The sequence below is a fragment of the Bos mutus genome, chromosome 12 (assembly GCF_027580195.1).
Source record: "Bos mutus isolate GX-2022 chromosome 12, NWIPB_WYAK_1.1, whole genome shotgun sequence".
Taxonomy (NCBI): Eukaryota; Metazoa; Chordata; class Mammalia; order Artiodactyla; family Bovidae; genus Bos; species Bos mutus.
The window spans coordinates 36200638-36220694 of NC_091628.1; the positions used below are offsets into that span (position 1 = coordinate 36200638).

General features: G+C 41.6%; 1 protein-coding gene across 2 annotated transcripts in view; it reads right to left on the bottom strand.

The window, feature by feature from the left end:
- Positions 1 to 239: 239 nt before the first annotated feature.
- MPHOSPH8 (M-phase phosphoprotein 8) overlaps positions 240 to 20057 on the bottom strand; it is a 45183-nt gene continuing 25365 nt past the window's right edge. The window contains exons 3-14 of one of the 2 annotated variants that reach the window (XM_005888733.3): positions 18732 to 19553; positions 14793 to 14892; positions 11696 to 11953; positions 8654 to 8779; positions 8486 to 8574; positions 7406 to 7546; positions 6697 to 6783; positions 5191 to 5345; positions 3379 to 3533; positions 1723 to 1850; positions 822 to 905; positions 240 to 484 (exon numbers count right to left, since the gene is read on the bottom strand). In XM_005888733.3, coding sequence (XP_005888795.2) covers positions 443 to 484; positions 822 to 905; positions 1723 to 1850; positions 3379 to 3533; positions 5191 to 5345; positions 6697 to 6783; positions 7406 to 7546; positions 8486 to 8574; positions 8654 to 8779; positions 11696 to 11953; positions 14793 to 14892; positions 18732 to 19553 — 2187 coding nt within the window. In that variant the 3' untranslated portion in view covers positions 240 to 442. Of the gene's footprint in view, positions 485 to 821; positions 906 to 1722; positions 1851 to 3378; positions 3534 to 5190; positions 5346 to 6696; positions 6784 to 7405; positions 7547 to 8485; positions 8575 to 8653; positions 8780 to 11695; positions 11957 to 14792; positions 14893 to 18731; positions 19554 to 20057 lie in introns of both variants that reach the window. The other variant, XM_070380561.1, reaches the window with a different exon arrangement.

Consider the following 20057-nt stretch of genomic DNA (forward strand, 5'->3'; position numbering starts at 1 on the left):
CTCGTGTTTTTTTAAGATTCGTCCTACTTTGAGGGCTGCAAACTCATACCTTATCTTAGTGCCTGGATAACTTAATGTAACATTCCTGCTGGGGTTTTTTAACACAAAAATTCACTAGGGCTAGTAAAAAAAATTTCAAGTTAAAAAAAAAAAGTTTTAATTTTCTTAAATAATCCTCATATGTACCATTCCACATTGTGGAAAAACATAGTCTGGACACAACACTGAGACTCAGAACACTTGCACAAATACTTACAGCTGTGTTTTATGTTAGACCCACTGTGTCCCATCTCAACAGACTGTAACAGATGACTGGCCTTCAATGCAAGAGGCTTACAGAAGAAACTTTAAATTTGGAAATATTAGCTGTGCCAGAATTCCAAACTGCTTCAAAGAGTATTTAGAAATAGGTCTTAAGAGAAACTCTTCCAATTCTTTCTGGTCACTGTAGCTGTACTCTGTATGCACCTATTAGCAACTTAACCTGTTGAAAGGAAAAAAAAAAAAACCAGGATATATTTCTAGTTTTCCTTAGTTAGAAGAGAGGGGGAAAAAACCCTGTCTCTTTGGCAGGACTCTCAAATTGGTTATCGGTGTAGTGGATAGATTACCATTATTTTAATTAAAGATCCAAGTACTTGAATTTTTAGGTTACTCCCTTATTCAGTCTAGCTAGTGATCATACACGTGGACAATTAGGTATCACAGTATAGAACATCCCCTACGGCTGTGTTCCATGGACATCAAGAGGGTTGAGCCCATCTCAGATCCAGGCAGGAACACCCGAGCAGTGACAATAGATGCAAGGAAAGGATTCTCACCTTAGCAGAAGGTGCTTCTGTCAGCCTTATGAACATTTTATTGAGGCCTGCCACAGGGCTGAATGAGTAAACAAAATGACTGTCCTGGGGAAGAGAGCAAATGAAAGATGAGCATTTTTGTAGACAGCCATCTCTATCTAGTAACAGCCGGACTCCAGACATCTTTAGACTCTAATGACACAGAAGAAAATACATTTTGTTTGTGTTTCTTTATAAGGCAACATGCTGTGATTACTTTTCCCTTGACTTAGATACCTTCATCTGGAAAAGCAATATAGAGATAAATCCTTCATTAATATGTATCCAGACATATATATATAACATGAGTATTAAAAATCTTCATAACCAGTTAATTTTAATTCAGCCTAAGGACAGACTTTTGTATATGGCAAGTGAAAGTGAAGTCGCTCAGTCGTGTCCAACTCTTTGCAACCCCATGGACTGTACCCACCAGGCTCCTCCATCCATGGGATTTTCTAGGTAAGAGTACTGGAGTGGGTTGCCATTTCCTTCTCCAGGGGATCTTCCTGACCAGGGATTGAACCCGGGTCTCCTGCATTCTGGGCAGCTTTACTGTCGGAGCCACCAGGGAACATCTTCAAGGGCATTTTTAATTTAAAAAAATTAGAGTAAAATGGTCACTATATAACAGCACAGTGTTTGCACTGGGATTTTTTGAAACATCAACAGCATGCTTTTCTTTTTGAATTTTAAGTGAACATTTGTAATTATAATGCATTTAAAGGCATATTTAAAATTAGTTTCTAGACCGAGAATTTTAAAACAGTGATTATTGGGTTATTGCCATTTCCAAAAACTGCGATTAATAGAAGAATTTATAGGTTATCCCTGCTTTTGATTAGAAGAATGTACTCATCAGTAATGAACTACAGAGACTTACCAGAAAAACAGGAAGTTGAAATTTATCATTTAAAACAACAGCTTGTACACTACATGGTCCACACAGGCGAGCAATGACCTCTTTACCCAGAAAGTTTGCATGGAAGATAAACAGCAGGACGCCAGAGCCTGAATCGAGGAGATGTAAATACAGATTTTAATTTCCATCCAAAGATGGCACCTCGCAGAGCTTGAGGACATCATGAGAGCTTAAGTGCACAGGCCATCCACAGGGGAATCCTATTAGAAAACGTGTTCATGAAGGTCATGTTTATGTTCCTGCCAACCTGAGACTGGGATCCAGGAGCAGAGTGGTCCTTAACCCTAGTCTGACAAGACACATACTTGATCCAAACAAAGGGTATGACCAAGGTACTCTAGTCAATTTGCTGGCATTTGTTTCATGGTTATCAATATAAATTGTTTTCCTTCAATTTTAAGAGCTACATACCCCTCAAGATACCAAGGTCAATGTCTGTCAAACTTGAGTACTTTTAAAGGTGTTGGCTGAAAGTCCTGGTCTGGGTGGGACTTTGAGAGCAGACTGAGAAGACCATATGCCAAGTCTCAAGAGTCAGGATAGCTGGCTGTCTTGGTAAGATTTCAGATGAGTAGAAAACATTGTTAGTGGTTGCAGACATTGTGCATGTGCAGAAAAAGCCACATGTAACCCAGGGCTGTCCAGCTGCACCAGAGCACTGGTGTGGGTGCCCAGCAAATGGTCCACTTGGACAGTCAAATCCACAGCTGACTAACAACTAAGATGTTAGGAATGACTGGCTTTGATTGGTAGAGCTGTAGCTTAAGTTTCCATTAACAAATATTTAAACAAAACATTTCAAACCAGTTGATCTTAAAGGAAATCAACCCTGAGTGTGTACTGGAAGGACTGATGCTGAAGCCTAAATTGTTTGGCCACCAGATGTGAAGAGCAGACTCACTGGAAAAGAACCCTGATGCTGGGAAAGACTGAAGGCAGGAGGAGAAGGGGGCAGCAGAGGATGAGATGGTATCACTGACTCCATGGACTTGAGTTTGAGCAAACTCTGGGAGACAGAGGAGGACAGAGTGTGGCATGCTGCAGTCCATGGGGTTGCAGAGTTGGGACACGACTGAGCAACTGAACAAGAACAAACAAAACAAAAGCCAGAACCCAACCCAATTCCCACCTTTCAGGCCAAGAAAGTGCTGTCTCCATTCCATATATTCGGCACCCGTGTCCTAGAGGCGGCCATGGTCTCACCTGCCAAGTAGCTGTTAAGCATAAACTCATAGGAGGCAGGACTGAAATTCTCATCTCTTACTACTCAACTTTACAATGGGGCAACACATTTTCTTTATTCTTGATCTCTTCTAAAGGGCAAGACTCAATAATAAAACTCAAGAAAAATATTGATTCTGGACTTAAACCATGTTGAAAGCTAGATTCAGTAAATTTTAATAAAAAGTATTATTAAACTTATTAAACTTCTAAAACAAATGTAAAGACTGCTGTGTAGACTTCTCAGGGTCAGCTACAATGGTATCGGCTGCATTTTGTTCTTACCTATTTTATATAATTAGTATACATGATGGAGTTTGTTAAGGTTTTCTTCAAAGAAAAGGTTATTAATGTTTAAAATGTCACATTTCAAAGTGGGAGAAAAACAAGGCTTACCTTCTGGTATAGTCTGTGGGGGTCTGTAATTGAAATCCATTGAGAAATCTGGCCCCTCACAGAGGCGATGGCACGCTATTGGGAAGACTGGTTCCAGTAGTGCAAGACGTGCTTCAAAGTAATCCTTGATAGTTTCTTCAGCTACTCTCGAAAGTCTAATAAAAAAACAGAGTAAACGCTGTTCATGTAAGAATCTTGAGGCACAAAACAGTAGGACTAGTGAAGCCTCCCCAGAGCCATCTTGAAAAACTCCTGCCCCTTGCTCTTTGTTCTGAGCACTCCTGTGTGCTCAGCACACACCGGTCTGTCTTAGATGTCCTCTCACGCCCCACCCCCTGAGTCTCTTGCGTTGTGCCAGGCACACAGTTGGAGTTGAACACACACTCGTCAAGTGAGTGTATGAATGATCAAGGAGAATCAGAAATAAGAATTCTGCTAGAAAATAAAGCCAAGAATTGTCACACAAAGTCTTGTTATAGTACTTGGTTTAGAAAGCAGTCAAATAAAATGATTGGTGCTAATTCAGAAAAGTATTTTGAGACTATCCTGCAGGTAAAGTGTAACTGATCTGACCCGAACCCCCCCTGCCACCTTCCAAAAGATGCTCTGCTTTAAGGAGCATAAAATCTCCAAAACCATTTACTCACAGATGTGAAACAAAGCCCAGCAATGCCCGGACCCCCCCTCAGCTGTGGGCAAAGCAGGCAGGCTAGTCTCTCTACTTGGTGGCCACCTATAACCAATACCTGGCTGCTGAGGCTCTCAGGGATGGCAGCCCAGGTTGCTAGAAACACCCCCTTTTGCCTTTTTTTTTTGTCTCTTGTCTGAAATTTGCTTATATCTGGAATGAGAATAACCATCTTTCAGGTGTGAAGATCCAAGTCCTATCTTACCCTTGGTGGGTGGGGAGGAGAGGGGCTCTGCTACCTGACAGAAAGCACCTTACCTACAATAGTACTGCTCCTGAAGCACCTGTTACATGTGAGCAAGAGAAGTAATAAAAAACTACTAGATTACTTTTATGCACTTCCAATAACATCTGATGATTTTGAATTCATTTGAAAAGGCAGGAACTTGAATAACTAAATTGTGATAATTTCCAGACAATGTAATAACCATTCAGCACTAAAACAAGTTTATCAGGCTGCGTAAAGATGGGGAGACATGAATGCTTATCACAAAGATGCAAACCTGGAAAAGGGCAAATAGCGTATGAGTCCAACTAGCAGTAAAAACATCAGTGGTCTCCAGGGTTTGGGCAAGTTGAACAGATGGGGAAGCACAGAGGATGTTTAGGGTGGTGAGTTGAGTGTGTGACAGGGCGATGGTGGGTACACGTCATCACACATTCGCCCGAAAACAGGATCTGTGACACCAAGGGGAACCTCGGGGGGCTCTAGGTCAGGGGGATGTGTGGGTCAGCCATGATGGTGGGTCCATTGACTGTAACAGCCTCACTGCCAGGGTAGGACAATGCATGTGGGAAATCGCTACTTTCTTTTCAACTTCGCTCAGAATCTAAAAACTGCTCTCAAAAATTATATCTCTTAGAAACAATGAAGTTTAAATGGCTTTAAGAAAATGTTTGGAAGCCAAGTTAAGAGTGTAATTAATATTTTAAGATGATACTCCTAGATAGAACAGCGTTAAGTTTGAAGGTTTCTAAGTCCTCAATAACTTGCAGACTTTGTACACCACTTTTAAAATTCATCTTCTTAGACCAGAAACCCATTGTGACTTGTACTTACCTTTTTCTGAGCTGTTACATACATACTGTCCATTACATCCAGGGCACACTCCTCCCACACTTACGTCTCTAAGTGGCTCTTCAGCAGGTCATACACCAGCACGTTGTTGCACTGCTTTGCAAAATGCAGAGCACTGTTCTGGTGCTTTGACAGAATATTGCAGTCAGCTCCACATTCAATGACCAGCCGGACAATGTCTGAGTTTCCTCTTTTACAAGCCTGTGTCAGGAGTAAAGGAGTAAAAATTACTCAGCTGTGATCAGTGTCTGTTTCTCTCTGAGCTGAGAGTTCTCCATGGAGAAGGATCCCTGGGGCTGGAAACTGGCTTGGAAATAGAAGTCCTGTGGTCCTCCTGCGACTGTCCCTCCCTCCTGCTTCTCTGCCATTTCCCTCCCAATTTGAGTTTAGCCTGCCTCTCTCCTGAGCTTAAGATTCACATGTTAAACACCTGAGCATTTACAATATGTATAAAAATCCTACCACAAGTCTGCAAACCAATCCATGCCACCCACTGTAATGGGGGATATTACACAGCAGCATCAAAGTCCAGCCTCTATTCGGATTAAGTCTTTCTCGAGGTTAAACTTTTTGAAGGCTCCCAGCTGCTATTTGAATGAACTCCTACTTCCTTGGCACAGATGTAGACAGTTTTGTGCACCCCTCACTCCACACACACCCTTTATGCTCCTATTTAAATATCTGTTGTTTAGAATGTGCCTGGTGATTTCTCAATAAGTTTTAAATTCATGCTTTCAGCTGCCACTTATGCTCTAAACATACTTCAATAGGAACACATAAAGGATAACTAAAATTCAAGAGGGTGCCTGAACAAAATAAAGTTTTCTATGAACCAAAAATGAAACAGAAACACCAGCAGTGAACAAGTTTTAACCCCCTAGTGTGGAAGAAGAATGGCAGAGTCCAGCACAGCCTTAGGGTCCGGCCCACGGTGAACGAGGGGTCTGACCATCTGCCTGACTCAGGAAAGAAGGTTAGAAGAGGAACCGCAGCCACCAGCCCCTGGTGAGCTCTCCCTTCATGGAGGAGGCGGGAGCCACAGCCTCCACAACAGGGTCACAACCTGGTGGGTGGACAGCACCTCAGGCCAGAAAACCTGGAGCTGTGGGTGGGAGTGGGGAGCTTCTCCAAGCTTCCACAATCCACACACAGGTGAGGAAACCTGAGGCCAAGGAGATGAAGTCACCAATGTGAAGTAACGAATCCCCGTCCATCTGCTCCATGCCCGGGTCTCTGCAGGGCACACCCTGTCCCCTTCCACTGACACGGTTTATCCCAGCCAACCTAGGTCTTCAGGATGCAGCTGAGCCAGCTGCCAGCTTCCCTCCAAGGCTCAGCTTGAATCCACAAAGCTTGGCCACCAGGTTACAGAGCCCACAGCTCCCTGTGCTTCCTCTCGTCACACTCAGTAACTCCGTCTTTCTGGGACTGTTTCTGTCACTCAGCTGCAACCCCTTCAAGTCCACAGACTGTCTTGTCCCCGTTGATCACCAGTCCCAGTACAGTGGCAGTGGGAGGTCCTGTGGGAACATGTTCCCAGGGAGGCATTTACCTTCATTAGCGCCGTCTCACCATTGTTCTGCTGGACGTTTACAAAAGCTCCTGCTTCCAAAAGAATAGCCACAGTAGTTAAAAAGTTCTGTTAAAAAAAAAAAAAAAAAAGGATTTAATCCCCTCAAATTCTTTACAAGATATTTCAAGATGTTTTAAAATTTCTAGCCATTAGCAAAAGTACTCAGATTCTATCTCCTGCAGGTTGGTGAATACCACAGACCACCACTTTCGCTCCTCCCTCCCGCCCCCGCCCTCCAGGGTCCCAGGAAGACCCTGCATGGAGCGGCCCCTCCCACTGGCACCCTGCACAGCCACACACTGTCTGCCAGCAACTTCAACCTCAAGTTTAACCACTGATTTCAAGATAAAGAACCTCTTCATCTCAGTCCTTTAATAAGATAACATGGGAATATTTTAATTAAATTATTAACCAAAGCAATACTTTAGATTGGAAAAGATTTTTTAAAAATCTAAGAATTAAATCAATATTAATACCTTAATCAGAAGTTCTTTTTCAATACAAATCACCTCCAGCTAGATACACGATATTTGGAAGTTTCAAAGTACAACTGTCAATAAAAACACTGATTTATGACAAGTCATAGATGAACTGAACTAAGTTATGTGACTGTGTGACTAGCACACTGCCCCACAGACACAGATTCTGTCTCCAAGACTGTGAAAGAACAGCATGCTGCAGGGCCCACCTTCTCGGCGGCGTGGATGAGTGCTGTAGTCCCATTCTTCTGCCGACCATTCACCTTCGCCCCCTTCCTGAGGAGCAGCCTCAGCAGGTCGTCCTGCCCTCCTGCAGCCGCGAGCATCAGCAGTGTCATCCCGCTCGAATCCTGTGTTGGTTTTGTTACACACGTGGTAGCAAAAGTGTGGGAGAGAAAGATCCCAATGAACACAATAAGATGATTTGTATGAATGCATCTAAAATAAATGTACAAGAACTACATGAAGAAAAAACCCAAAGAATTTGGTATAAGAGAAGAAATGATGAGCTGAATGAATGTAGAGTAGATACGTTTCTCAAAAAAAGACTCAAAATGTTAAAATGTCAATTCTGAGCCATATTAATCTATTTTAATGTAATCCTAAGGGATTAAACCTAAAAAGTCCACAATTAAAGCAAGAAAAGTAAAAAAAGAATATATAAAAATATTTTCTAAGCAAGATTAGATGACCAAAAGCCATAAAGGAAAAGATCAAATGATGTAACTACCTAAAAATAAAATCTCCCCAAGCACCAAGCAGTAAGATTCAAAAACATAAAACAGAAAGGGTTAATATGCTTCTATTAAAGTATGCTTATAAATCAGTGTGAAAAAACCTAGCAACAATAAAAGATTGGGGACTTCCCTGGAGGTCCAGTGGTTAACACTGTGTTTCCACTGCAGAGGGCATGAGTTCAATCCCTGGTCCAGGAAATAAAATCTGGCAAGCCAAGGGCATGGTCAAAAAAACCCCCAAAACAATAGAGAGGGGCAGTTGCTGTAAATAGGCAACTATCAATCAAAAACAAATGGTGACAAAACAAGGAGTCACTTTCCCCTCAAAATGCAGAGGTTAAACCATAGACAAAACCAGGCATATCATGGTAACTAAAGGGCATTATACAGGGCTGGAATTACAAGAACTGTAATTCTATTACACGTTTCTACAATGTTTGACTCTTATAAAGTGAACATGTATTACTTTTATAGTTAAAGAATAAACCTGAGTTATTTTAATAGAGCTATTTTCCATCTTCCTTTCATCAGATTTTTACAAAGACACTTCACCTCTTGGTCCAGGTTATATTCTTCACTTGAGTTAAGTGCAACCTTCACAGTAATATAATCCCCATTTTTCACAGCATCCCTCAATAAATCTAAAATGAAAGAAAAGATAAATTAGGTTTCAATAACTAGATTCATGAAGAAGATCCCTATAATTCCAAAACTACTCACTGCTTGGAATCACATCCGCTGTAGTAACATTCTCATCTTCTCCATCAAGATGCTTCTGGAAGTCCTCCAGTCTCATCCACTCCAGCTGCAGATCCATGCCCAGACTCAGAACCTGCTGTTTGCCATCTGCGACACAGAAGAGCCTTATTAAGATATACTTTTATGGACTATAAAAAATACAATGCCATTTTTATTTAAGCATATGGTGTCCTAACCCAAATGTTACACTTTAAACTTACGTCATTATCTGAGTTTCTCATTAAATTTCTGACTTTCTTTGGGTAGTAATATGAATTGTCCACTTTTAGATGTCATACAAGAAGAGGCATAAAGACTAATAGGTATTTTATTAACTGTAAAATAGTAACATGAATTTTAGTAGCTGAAAGAAAGCGAGAAATCACAGGGCTTCAGTAAGAGGAAGCCCTGTGATTTGTTCCTTTGGCCATTCTTCTTGGACAGCTGGTCAGCCCCCCCCAACCAGAAGGGCCAGAGACAGAGGGTTAACGTTACACAAGGGATGAATGTACACTGCTTCCAATATTCATGTAGGTAAACTCTAAATATAAATAAGTCATTGCCTGTGATCCTGTCAGACTTGGCTCAAGCTTCTCCCCCTGCAAGTACTCGCACCAAGCCCCACAGCCACCAGGGCCCTGAGATACCCCCACTACAAATGATGCAAGTGCTAGTTTCCAACCCATGTCCGACCCATGGACTCATCAACACTAGGGATGAAAATCTTTATTCCCTAACTGGCAGTGGAATAGAGGACATTTGGGAAGAACTCAAAATGGCTGTACTATTTTAAATGGTGAAAGGCACAAATGTTTGATGGTAAGAGTTAAAGGATTTAAACAGATGACTAACAGGAAAAGATGCTCAACATTGCTAATTATTAGAGAAAAGCAAATCAAAGCGACAGCCAGTACCTCCCATCAGTTAGAAAGGCCATCATTTAAAAAAATCTACGAACAATAAATGCTGGAGAAGGCATGGAGAAAAGGGAACCCTTCTACAAACTGGGAATGTAAGTTGATATAGCCACTATGGAGAACAATATGGAGGTTTCTCAAAAATCTAAAAACAGAACTACTATATGACCTAGCAATCCTACTCCTGGGCATATATCTAGAAAAGATGAAAACTAATTTAAAAAGATACATGGAGCCCTATGTTCACAGCAGCACTATTTACAACAGTCAAGACATGGAAGCAACTTAAATATCCAAAATGTCCATCGATAGATGAATGTATAAAGAAAATGTGGTGTGTGTGTACACATATGTGTATGTATATACATATACATATCCAAAGGAATACTAGTCAGCCATAAAAGAGTGAAATCATGTCATCTGCAGCAACACGGATGGACCAGGAGATGACCATACTAAGTGAAGTGAGTCAGACACAAAAAAGACAAATATCATATGGAATCTAAAAAAAAAGATGCAAATGAATTTACTGACAGAACAGAAACAGACTCACAGAAAACAAACTAATGGTTACCAAAGGGGAAAGGAGAGGGGACTAAATTAGCAGTTTGGGATTAAAAGATACAAACTCCTATACATAACATAAACAAAGACCTACTGTATAGCACAAGGAGCTATATTCCGTATCATGTAATAACTTATAATGGAAAACAATCGGAAGAAGAATATATGTGTGTATGTGTAACTGCATCACTTTGCTGTACACTTTAACAACACTGTGTATCAACTATACTTCGAGAAAAAAAAAGTTAAAAGGATTTAAGGACATCCCAACACAGAAACAATCCCATGGACGGAGGAGCCTGGTAGGCTGCAGTCCATGGGGTCGCTAAGAGTTGGACACGACTGAGCGGCTTCACTTTCACTTTTCACTTCCATGCACTGGAGAAGGAAATGGCAACCCACTCCAGTGTTCTTGCCTGGAGAATCCCAGGGACGGGGGAGCCTGGTGGGCTGCCGTCTATGGGGTCACACAGAATCAAACATGACTGAAGTGACTTAGCACCAGCATACCATTTTTCTAGATTCCACGAATAGGCACTAATATACAATATTTGTTTTTTCTCTTTCTGATTAACTTCACTCTGTATGACAGACTCTGTCTCTGACTTTTAATTGCACACCTTTGTCCTCTGAAAACAAAGATGTGGCTTACATACAAACATATATGTATAGTAGCCCCACCCCTAAAAAGGTATTTGTTGCTGGTAAGTCACTAAGTCATGTCTGATTGTTATGATCCCGTGGACTGTAGCCTGCCAGGCTCCTCTGTCCATGGGATTCTCCAGGCAAGAATACTGGAATCAGCTGTCATTGCCTTCTCCAGGGGATCTTTCTGATGAGGGACTATTCTTTGTTGCCTGGTATCTCAACAGCAGCGCTGCTATCTGACATCTGGGCAGCCCAGTCCCCTCCCGGCCCTTGCAACCCCCACCGTATGCTGGCTGAAGAAATGAACCCAGCTTCCAACCAGCTGGGCAATCGTGTTACCAAGGATCCCAGAACCTAGGCGTTTTGCAGTAAGAGGGTCACCTAACATCTAGCTTGTTATATATCCCCAAATATTTCAAAACTTCAACTGTTTTACAAGATTTATAAATTATACAAAGTTTTATCAGACAAATCTCTAAACCCCTGCCCTAGTTACAAATACATAAATATACTTTTATTCCTCATTCTATACACAGCCCTTGCCTCCTCAGCTAATTCCAGTATTTCAGAACAGCACTCACAACATAACCTCATTTAACGTTATTTACTACAAAGCTGAAAGGGAAGAATACAAATAAGTCTGTATTTTGACAGTTTTCTGAAAGCAATATAGTAAGAGATACAATCAGACAACTTGACAAGAGGAGATAAGGTAGCAAACCAAAAATCTCTGTAATTGTAAATGTGCTGAGCTATTCTACAGGGAATCAGAAAATAGATTGAAACAGTTTTCTACTCCATCCCGAGACCATAACAAGTGCAGAGAGGAGAGGAAGGTGAGGAGAGAGCTCTGCACACAGCCCTGAGAAAACTGCAGACAGTCACACAAACTCACCAGGACTCTCCTCCACTCGGATGGCGCTGTCCAGAACTTCTTGGTCACCTTCTGCAGCTATATATGCCCACGTGTCAGTCTCATCTCTTGTATTTCTTCTTTCTTTAAGTAACGGCTTGTTTTCCTTGGCTTTGTGGTCTTCTGTGACTTTATAGTCTGGCGGTATTTCATCTCTCTTCCGATTATTCTCAGGAAAATCATTTTTTTCTTCTGGAGTTAATTTAAACAAATCAAACGCATTTCTAATTTCCTTAAATGCTACTGGAAAAAAATAAAATTGATATGAGTCACTAATTTCTCTGTAATCAAAAGAAAGTCTGGGTGTTTTAAAAAAAACACACAGATATTTTCTTCAGATCAGATCAGTTGCTCAGTCGTGTCCGACTCTTTGCAACCCCATGAACTGCAGCACGCCAGGCCTCCCTGTCCATTACCAACTCCCGGAGTTCACCCAGACTCACGTCCATTGAGTCAGTGATGCCATCCAGCCATCTCATCCTCTGTCGCCCCCTTCTCCTCCTGCCCCCAATCCCTCCCAGCATCAGAGTCTTTTCCAATGCGTCAACTCTTCGCATGAGGTGGCCAAAGTACTGGATATTTTCTTAATTCTTAATATCTGCCTTGCTTAGAAAGCCTGATCAGGTTGACTATCACAGCCATGAAGCCTTTCCATTCATCTTTGTGTTGGCTGCTTCGTACTTAGAAAGGACAGCCAAAGTGAATGGCTCTTCTTCTGGGGGTCTGAACTACTCTCAGTTTTGACAAAGGTGACCACAGCCCATGAGCCTCAGAATAATCCTAGTCATGTCACCAACCACCCTTCTGCTGAGACACCGCCTCCACTGTGCCCGGAAGTGACCTGGTACAAAAATGACTTTTGGCGGAGACTGGGAGATGAAAGAGTGTCAGCGCACTGACTGTGGCCCAGCAACACTGCACCTGATGCCTGCGATAATCCACTCGCTTTAAAGACAAAGCAGAGAGAAGACTGGCAAAGCAGCAGATCTGTAATAACAACACCCAAAAAGGGGTAGAACAGAACAGAGTGAACAACTATAAATTTTAGGTATATAGCAGACAGGTGTTTTGTTTAAATTCTGAATTCTTTTATGTTAAATAGGAATACCTTCTCAATAGTACTTTTAGATGACATCTCTCATTTATTTTCCTCTGTAAGAACTGCATAGGCTTAAACAGTTTTGCTGCTGCTGCTGCTGCTAAGTCACATCAGTCGTGTCCGACTGTGTGACCCCATAGACGGCAGCCCACCAGGCTCCCCTGTCCCTGGGATTCTCCAGGCAAGAACTCTGGAGTGGGTTGACAGTTTGCTACAAGTAGAGGTATCCTGGTTAACGGCACAACACAGTGTGACCAGAGGAAAAGCAAGCATTACATGAATGCAGTGCTAACCAACACAAATTGAACCTTTTCTTTTTCTATAAGAAAGCTAGTCCAAAAAAAAAGCTCTCATTCTATCAAGATGTATCATTTCCAAATCACAGTGAAAGGAATCTGAGCAATTTATCAATTTTGTTTTCTATGTGCCTTGAGGAAACCTCACCAAGTATATGACACAACAAAACGACATATGCAGAACATAATACCACAGTGGCAGCACTAAAGCTGCTTGTCCCAGACATTTAAACTCTGAATATCCTGATTATTTACATAGAACACCAGTCCAGTAACAAAAATAGAGAATAGCAAGTGGAACATCTCATTCAATGTTCAGAAATAAAAGTGTTAACCATTCTTTCCTTTTTCCACAGGTAAGTCCTTTTTTCCACATTTAAATCTGAAGGCAACTGAATTCTGGTATTTTCCCAAGCTACTGTATGAAGAGGATGCTGAATCCATTGTAACACAGCATAATGCAATGTAAAGACTCATGTTCACCGATTCTGACACACTCCCAAAATATACCCTCAAATGCAATTTTATTTCTGTCCTGGAGGCTGGGAGCCAAGGATCAGACAGAAGCACAGGTATATATAAGCTGCAAGGTTACGGTCAACAGACTCTGAAAAACTGCAGACACAGTGAGGCTGGCAGAGTCCCAGCCATAGCACCTTTTGGACTTGGGGTGGAAGCAGGTAGGTTTTAGCAGCAGGAATACTGAAAATCGGACTCCAGGTGTGGTCTTCTGAACTTAAGGAACAGACTGAACATTCACAGTAAAAATGTACCTGAAACTGACAGATACTCAGAGGAAGAAAAAGTTCCTAATGACTTCTAATCTTACAATATTTTGAATCTCCAGTCACTCTCTGAAGAGAGGCTTAGAGCTGCAGTATCACCATGAAGAAGCATAGTCTCTACATCACTCACCTGCACACAAGGCATCAAAGCTGTTCCTTCCCAGATTCCATCAAAGCTGCCACTTCCTGCCAAGTCTGAACTGAGGTTTAGAGCCCAAACTCACTTTTAGTATTACCTCAGGTACACAGTTTGTGGGAGAACACTCTCAAGTAATCAGCCATCTCTTAGAAATCACTGCTTCCACAAGAACTTGTTTTCCAAGTACTTTTTGGTGTGTGAACTGAAATATCCAGTTTTATTCAAACACTGTAATGGTGAATGTTTTATAAAGTACTTGTTCTAATACTAACATGCACTATAGATTCTTAATTGAGTTAAATCTTGATGTGATCAAAATGTATATTAATTTTATTTATACAAATGACACAGAGCTAAACACAATAAATTGATTAAACAGAAGTTTATCTCAGCATCTACTAGAAGAGATACTTATTTACTTTTCTGTCAAAACTAATTTCCTGTCTCTTGAAAGATAATGTATTCCCACCAGAATCTAAAACATTGTAAATTGACTATTTCAATTAAAAAACTAAAGTTAAAAAAAAAATGAAGATAACGTATTTCATCTCATACCCAAAAGGAAAAAGAAAAACATGATTAGATGGGGGAGGAGTTAGTTATACTAGTATACATTGATTACTGGTAAACAACAGTAGCATAATGTTCTCAAGTCCCCAGTGAACAAATTTTGCAGGTTAGAAGAGAGTCTGTCTTCACAATGAACTAGACTCTTTGTCTGAAAGACCAACATAAATGACAAATGTCACTATTCACTCACTCTTTAATGCCTTGGGCTCTTTTCGGCCTTTTTCTTCCTTGTCCAAATCTTGCTTTTTTTGGTATTTTTCTTTGGGTTCATATTTTTTGGTCTCTCTCTCCTGAAAAAGACACATGTAAGACCCCAAACACAGACAGAACTGATACTGATTCTGAAAACTGGGAAACAGGTTTCTGGCATTAGGCCCCCCTTCTGTGAACTGTGCACATGACCCCTGACGACTCATGTCAACTGCTTCCTTGGTCAAGTTTACCCCCAACCTCGACAATTCACAAAACATCACATTCAAAACCCAACACCAAGTTTCCTTGAAGAATTTTTTATTACTACTAATAAAATTCCAAAACACTTCATCTAGAGTCATACTAACCAAACATAACTATTTTTAATTCTCCACATTGTCCCTCGGATCTCTGTAATTTTACAGATAATTTTGTTGTTTAAAATTTATTTTTATTTACACTGCATAGATATTTTTACTTTACTTTGTTCGCATGTATGTATGGTTTTCTTCACCGTAACATTTTGTAAATGTTTCTGTTTTTGCTATGCTGACCTCATAATATTTCAGTGGATATTTAACAGTCCCCAACTATTATATTTTCTTAACTTTTTCCCTCATGACTAGACAGGCTAGTATCAGTTCAGTTCAGTCACTCAGTCGTGTCCGACTCTTTGTGACCCCATGAATCGCAGCACGCCAGGCCTCCCTGTCCATCACCAACTCCCGGAGTTCACTCAGACTCACGTCCATCGAGTCAGTGATGCCATCCAGCCATCTCATCCTCTGTTGTCCCCTTCTCCTCCTGCCCCCAATCCCTCCCAGCATCAGAGTCTTTTCCAGTGAGTCAACTCTTTGCCTGAGGTGGCCAAAGTACTGGAGTTTCAGCTTTACCATTATTCCTTCCAAAGAAATCCCAGGGCTGATCTCCTTCAGAATGGACTGGTTGGATCTCCCTGCAGTCCAAGGACTCTCAAGAGTCTTCTCCAACACCACAGCTCAAAAGCATCAATTCTTCGGTGCTCAGCCTTCTTCAGAGTCCAGCTCTCACATCCATACATGACCACAGGAAAAACCATAGCCTTGACTAGACGGACCTCTGTTGGCAAAGTAATGTCTCTGCTTTTCAATATGCTATCTAGGTTGGTCATAACTTTCCTTCCAAGGAGTAAGCGTCTTTTAATTTCATGGCTGCAGTCACCATCTGCAGTGATTTTGGAACCCCAAAAAACAAAGTCTGACACTGTTTCCACTATTTCCCCATCTATTTCCCATGGAGTGATGGGACCGGATGCCATGATCTTCGTTTTCTGAATGTTGAGCTTAAAGCCAACTTTTTCACTCTCCATTTTCACTTTCATCAAGAGGCTTTTTAGTTCCTCTTCACTTTCTGCCATAAGGGTGGTGTCATCTGCACATCTGAGGTTATTGATATAGCATTAGTTTAATAACAGAGCAGGAGCCCCATGGGGCCTTCCCAGGGCAGACCCCCCGCCACCGCACATCCCATATCTGCTGCAGCTAACCACTCTGGAGAACCTGGGTAAGAGTGTCCGGTGCACACTTCCTGTGTAGTTTTACTGATGTGAAATCCCCCACCAAAGGGAAGGTGTTAGTTAACTGCTTGATGACCATGAAGGACCATGAAGACATGGCCCTCCCAGGCCTAATGGAGTCTAAGGATCAATATTAACCCTGTGACACCATCACTTAATCTCACCATCAAAGAACCAGAGAGTTGTGCACAACTGATCACAGGTCCTGCCACCACCCGCTCTCTCCCCACTTTAAAAATGCTATGCTGAAACCCTCTGGAGAGTTGGGGTTTTCAAGCAGGAGCCACACCCATTCTCCTTGCACTGGGGCCTTTCCCATAAAGGCTGCCCTTTTCTTCATCACAAGCTGGGGTGGGTAGAGTGGCCTCACTGCACTCATGTGGGATCTTAGTTTCCAACCCGCACCCCCTGCAGTGGAAGACGGAAGTCTTAGCCACTGGACTACCAGTAGAGTCCACTGTGGCTCAGATGGTAAAGGATCAGCTTGCAATGCAGGAGACTGGGGTTCGATCCCTGGGTCGGGAAGATTCCCTGGAGAAGGAAATGGCAACCCACTCCAATAATCTTGCCTGGAGAAGTCCATGGACAGTAGAGCCTGGCAGGCTATAGTCCATGGGTCTCAAAGAGTCAGACACAACTGAGCAACTAATACACACACCAGGGAAGTTCCAGAAGTGGTATATTCTTTTTTTTTTTTTTCAGAAGTGGTATATTCTTAAAAGAACATGGGGAAAATATATGTAGGATGTGAAAAGCTAATAGAGTAAGCCGACAAAGCTCTAAGCTTTACTTCACAATGCTACATCGTATCTGAATTCCTCTAAAAACCCTGACTTGTTCACAAATTAGCCCCCAGTTTTCCAGCTGCGGTCAGTCCAAAAGAAAGTCTGGATTAGACTAAGGGAAGAGTTGAGGTGCTTTCAAAAGCGGGATCATTAGCATTTATAATTGCTTCCCACCAGTCAGACTAGTGGGAAGACCAGGGCTTCCCTGGTAGCTCAGCTGATAAAGAACCTGCCTGCCTGCAATGCAGGAGACCTGGCTTTGATCCCTGGGTTGGGAAGATCCCCAGGAGGAGGGTATGGCAACCCACTCCAATATTCTTACCTGGAGAATCTCCATGGACAGAGGAGAATACCAGGCTATATACAACCCATGGGGTTGCAGAGAGTAGCACATGACTGAGCGACTAAGCACCGCACAGACAGACTAGTAGGGGAGTAGGGGAATAGTCTCTTTAGCATTTTAACTATTTTAAGCTGGTTACTGATAAGTAACAGCAGGCAAGGAAAAAACTCTGAAAGTCAAGTCAGAGCCACCCTTTTGAGAAACATTTGCAACTCTGAGGGAAATCTCCTCTGGCAAGGGCGTCTAAGAGTTCTCAAGTGGCAGGCGAGGACTCACCAGTCAGTGTGGCAACCTCGCCCTTGTTTACGGTGCTTCTCCTCCCAGGACTGGTTCCCCATCCTCAGCATCCTCTTTTGTCTTTGGCTGAGGGTGGTGTCTGAGGTGAGGGTTTCATCCATTTTGGAGAGTTACTCAGTTTTCCTAGGTCTCTTTCATGTGTAAGTGTTAGTAAACTTTTAATTTTCCCCATGTTAATCTGTTTCATGTCAGTTCAATTCTAGAGCAGCCAGGCAACCTAGAATCTAGGAGGGAGAAGAAAATCTCCCGATAAAGTATTAACTCTGTAATGGTAGAAGAACTTCTCTTATAGGCACACATCAGAGACACTACAGGGTTGGCTTCAAATCCATGAAATAAAGCAAACATTGCAATAAAACGAGTTATAATTTTTCTGCCTCCCAGTGCATATAAGTTACATTTACACTATAGAATTAAGTGTGCAACAGCATTATGTCTAAAATAGCCATACCTACCTTAATTAAAAATATATATTGTATTGCTAAAAAAATGCTGGCTGTTGCCTGAACCTTCAGCTTTTGCAAAAACAAAATCAAAGGTCACTGATCACAAACACTGTAAGAAGTACAGTAATAATGAAAAAGTTTAGGACTTCCCGGTGGTCCAGTGGTTGAGACTCCAGGGACATGGGTTCCATCCCTGGTCAGGAAAGTTCCACACAGGGTGGCCAAAAAGCAAAACAAAAGTTTAAAATATTGCAAGAATTACCAAAATGGGGCACGGAGACAGAAGTGAGCAGATACTATAGGAAGACCGGCTCAGATACAGGGATGCCACAAACCTTCAGTCTAATAAAAAACGCACTATCTGCTAAGTGAAACGAAACGAGGATGGGCTGTGCTCCACTGTCTCCAAGTCTTTACTTAGAGCACCAGCCTGAGTGGACCGTCCCTGTATTCTGTCAGACACAAACCTTCGTGGGATCCAACCACCCTCCACCCGGACCTGCGTACTCACCTCCCCCGGGGAGTCTGTGGGCCTGGACATCCTCGGCGGTGTCAGAGCAGAGGCAGGCACTGGCTTATCCAACTCTGTGCTGCTCTGGCCTTTGTCCTGATTCCTTTGCTTTTTCTGTGTAGTCTTCTTCTCTAAGAAGAGGCTCTTGTTTTCTAGCTTTTTGCTCTCTTTAAGTTCCTCTGTCCTTCTTGGTTTCTTTTTTTTCCTCCTTGCTTTGACCTCTTCCTCATCAGCACTTACACTGCCATCCTGCTGTATGTCAGAAGCAGGATCTAGACTGGCTTCTTGCTCAGCTTTATCTTTAGCACCTCTAAACTTCTGCTTCTCCTCTCTGTTGTCAACCTGTAAATCTTCACAGTCCTCTTCCTGAAGCGGGGAATCACTAAGTACACCCAGGTCAGAGTCCACCTGAGATTCAACACATTTCTCTTTTTTTGTTTTTCTAATTTCTTTGGAATCGTCTCTTATTTTAGTCTTTAAATCTCTTATTTCACCCTTTTTAACTTTCTTTAACTCCTTAGTTTCTTTTATATCATCTTTTTTGGGCTTTTTGGATTCCTTTAATTCTTCTTTGGCTTCCAAAATTCTTTTCTTTGTCCTTAAATCAAAACCCAAACTTTCAGAGGAGCTCTCCAGGTCTGGTTTGGGCTTGTCTTTCAGTTTCCCAGTCTTTGCTTTCTTCTTTTTCAGGTCATCGGGGCTTTTCTCTTCCTTATGCCTTACTTTTTTCTTTTTTTTCTTTGGAGAAGTGTCTTCTTTAGTCTCACTCTGTTGATCACTATCAGAGTTTGCCTCAAATATGTCATTATTTAAGGACAGTCTCTATAAAGTATAAAAAAGATTTAAAAACTCATTAAGAACACAGTAATTTAAAAGGTTTTGAATACTCGTACTAATGAAATCTGGTAGGAATTTTTTTTCCTCCAGTTTCTCAACTTCTTAAAATTGTTTATGTAACTGAGGTTGTATAACTTACTTACACTGCTAACTTAAGAAATGGAGGTGACAATAAGCATCAATTTAAGGAAACAGACAAACACAGACGGGCAGAAATTATCAGTGCTGCTGTAGGTCCTAATATCATATGTATGGTGGGTTATGTATAATTTCAACTTCAAAATTTCCAAAACACCAATAAGTAATTTGTAAAGATTTATTTATTTGATGTCAAAATAACCCTTTAAGAATTAAGTATCTGTCTAGATATAAAAACACTATGCAAAGCATTTTCAGGTCCTATTTCCCCACAATCTCTTCTAAATGACTTGGGGAAGGACAAAAAGGAGAAGAATAAAGATAGGTGTATTTTTAAGTTTTCCCTGTGGT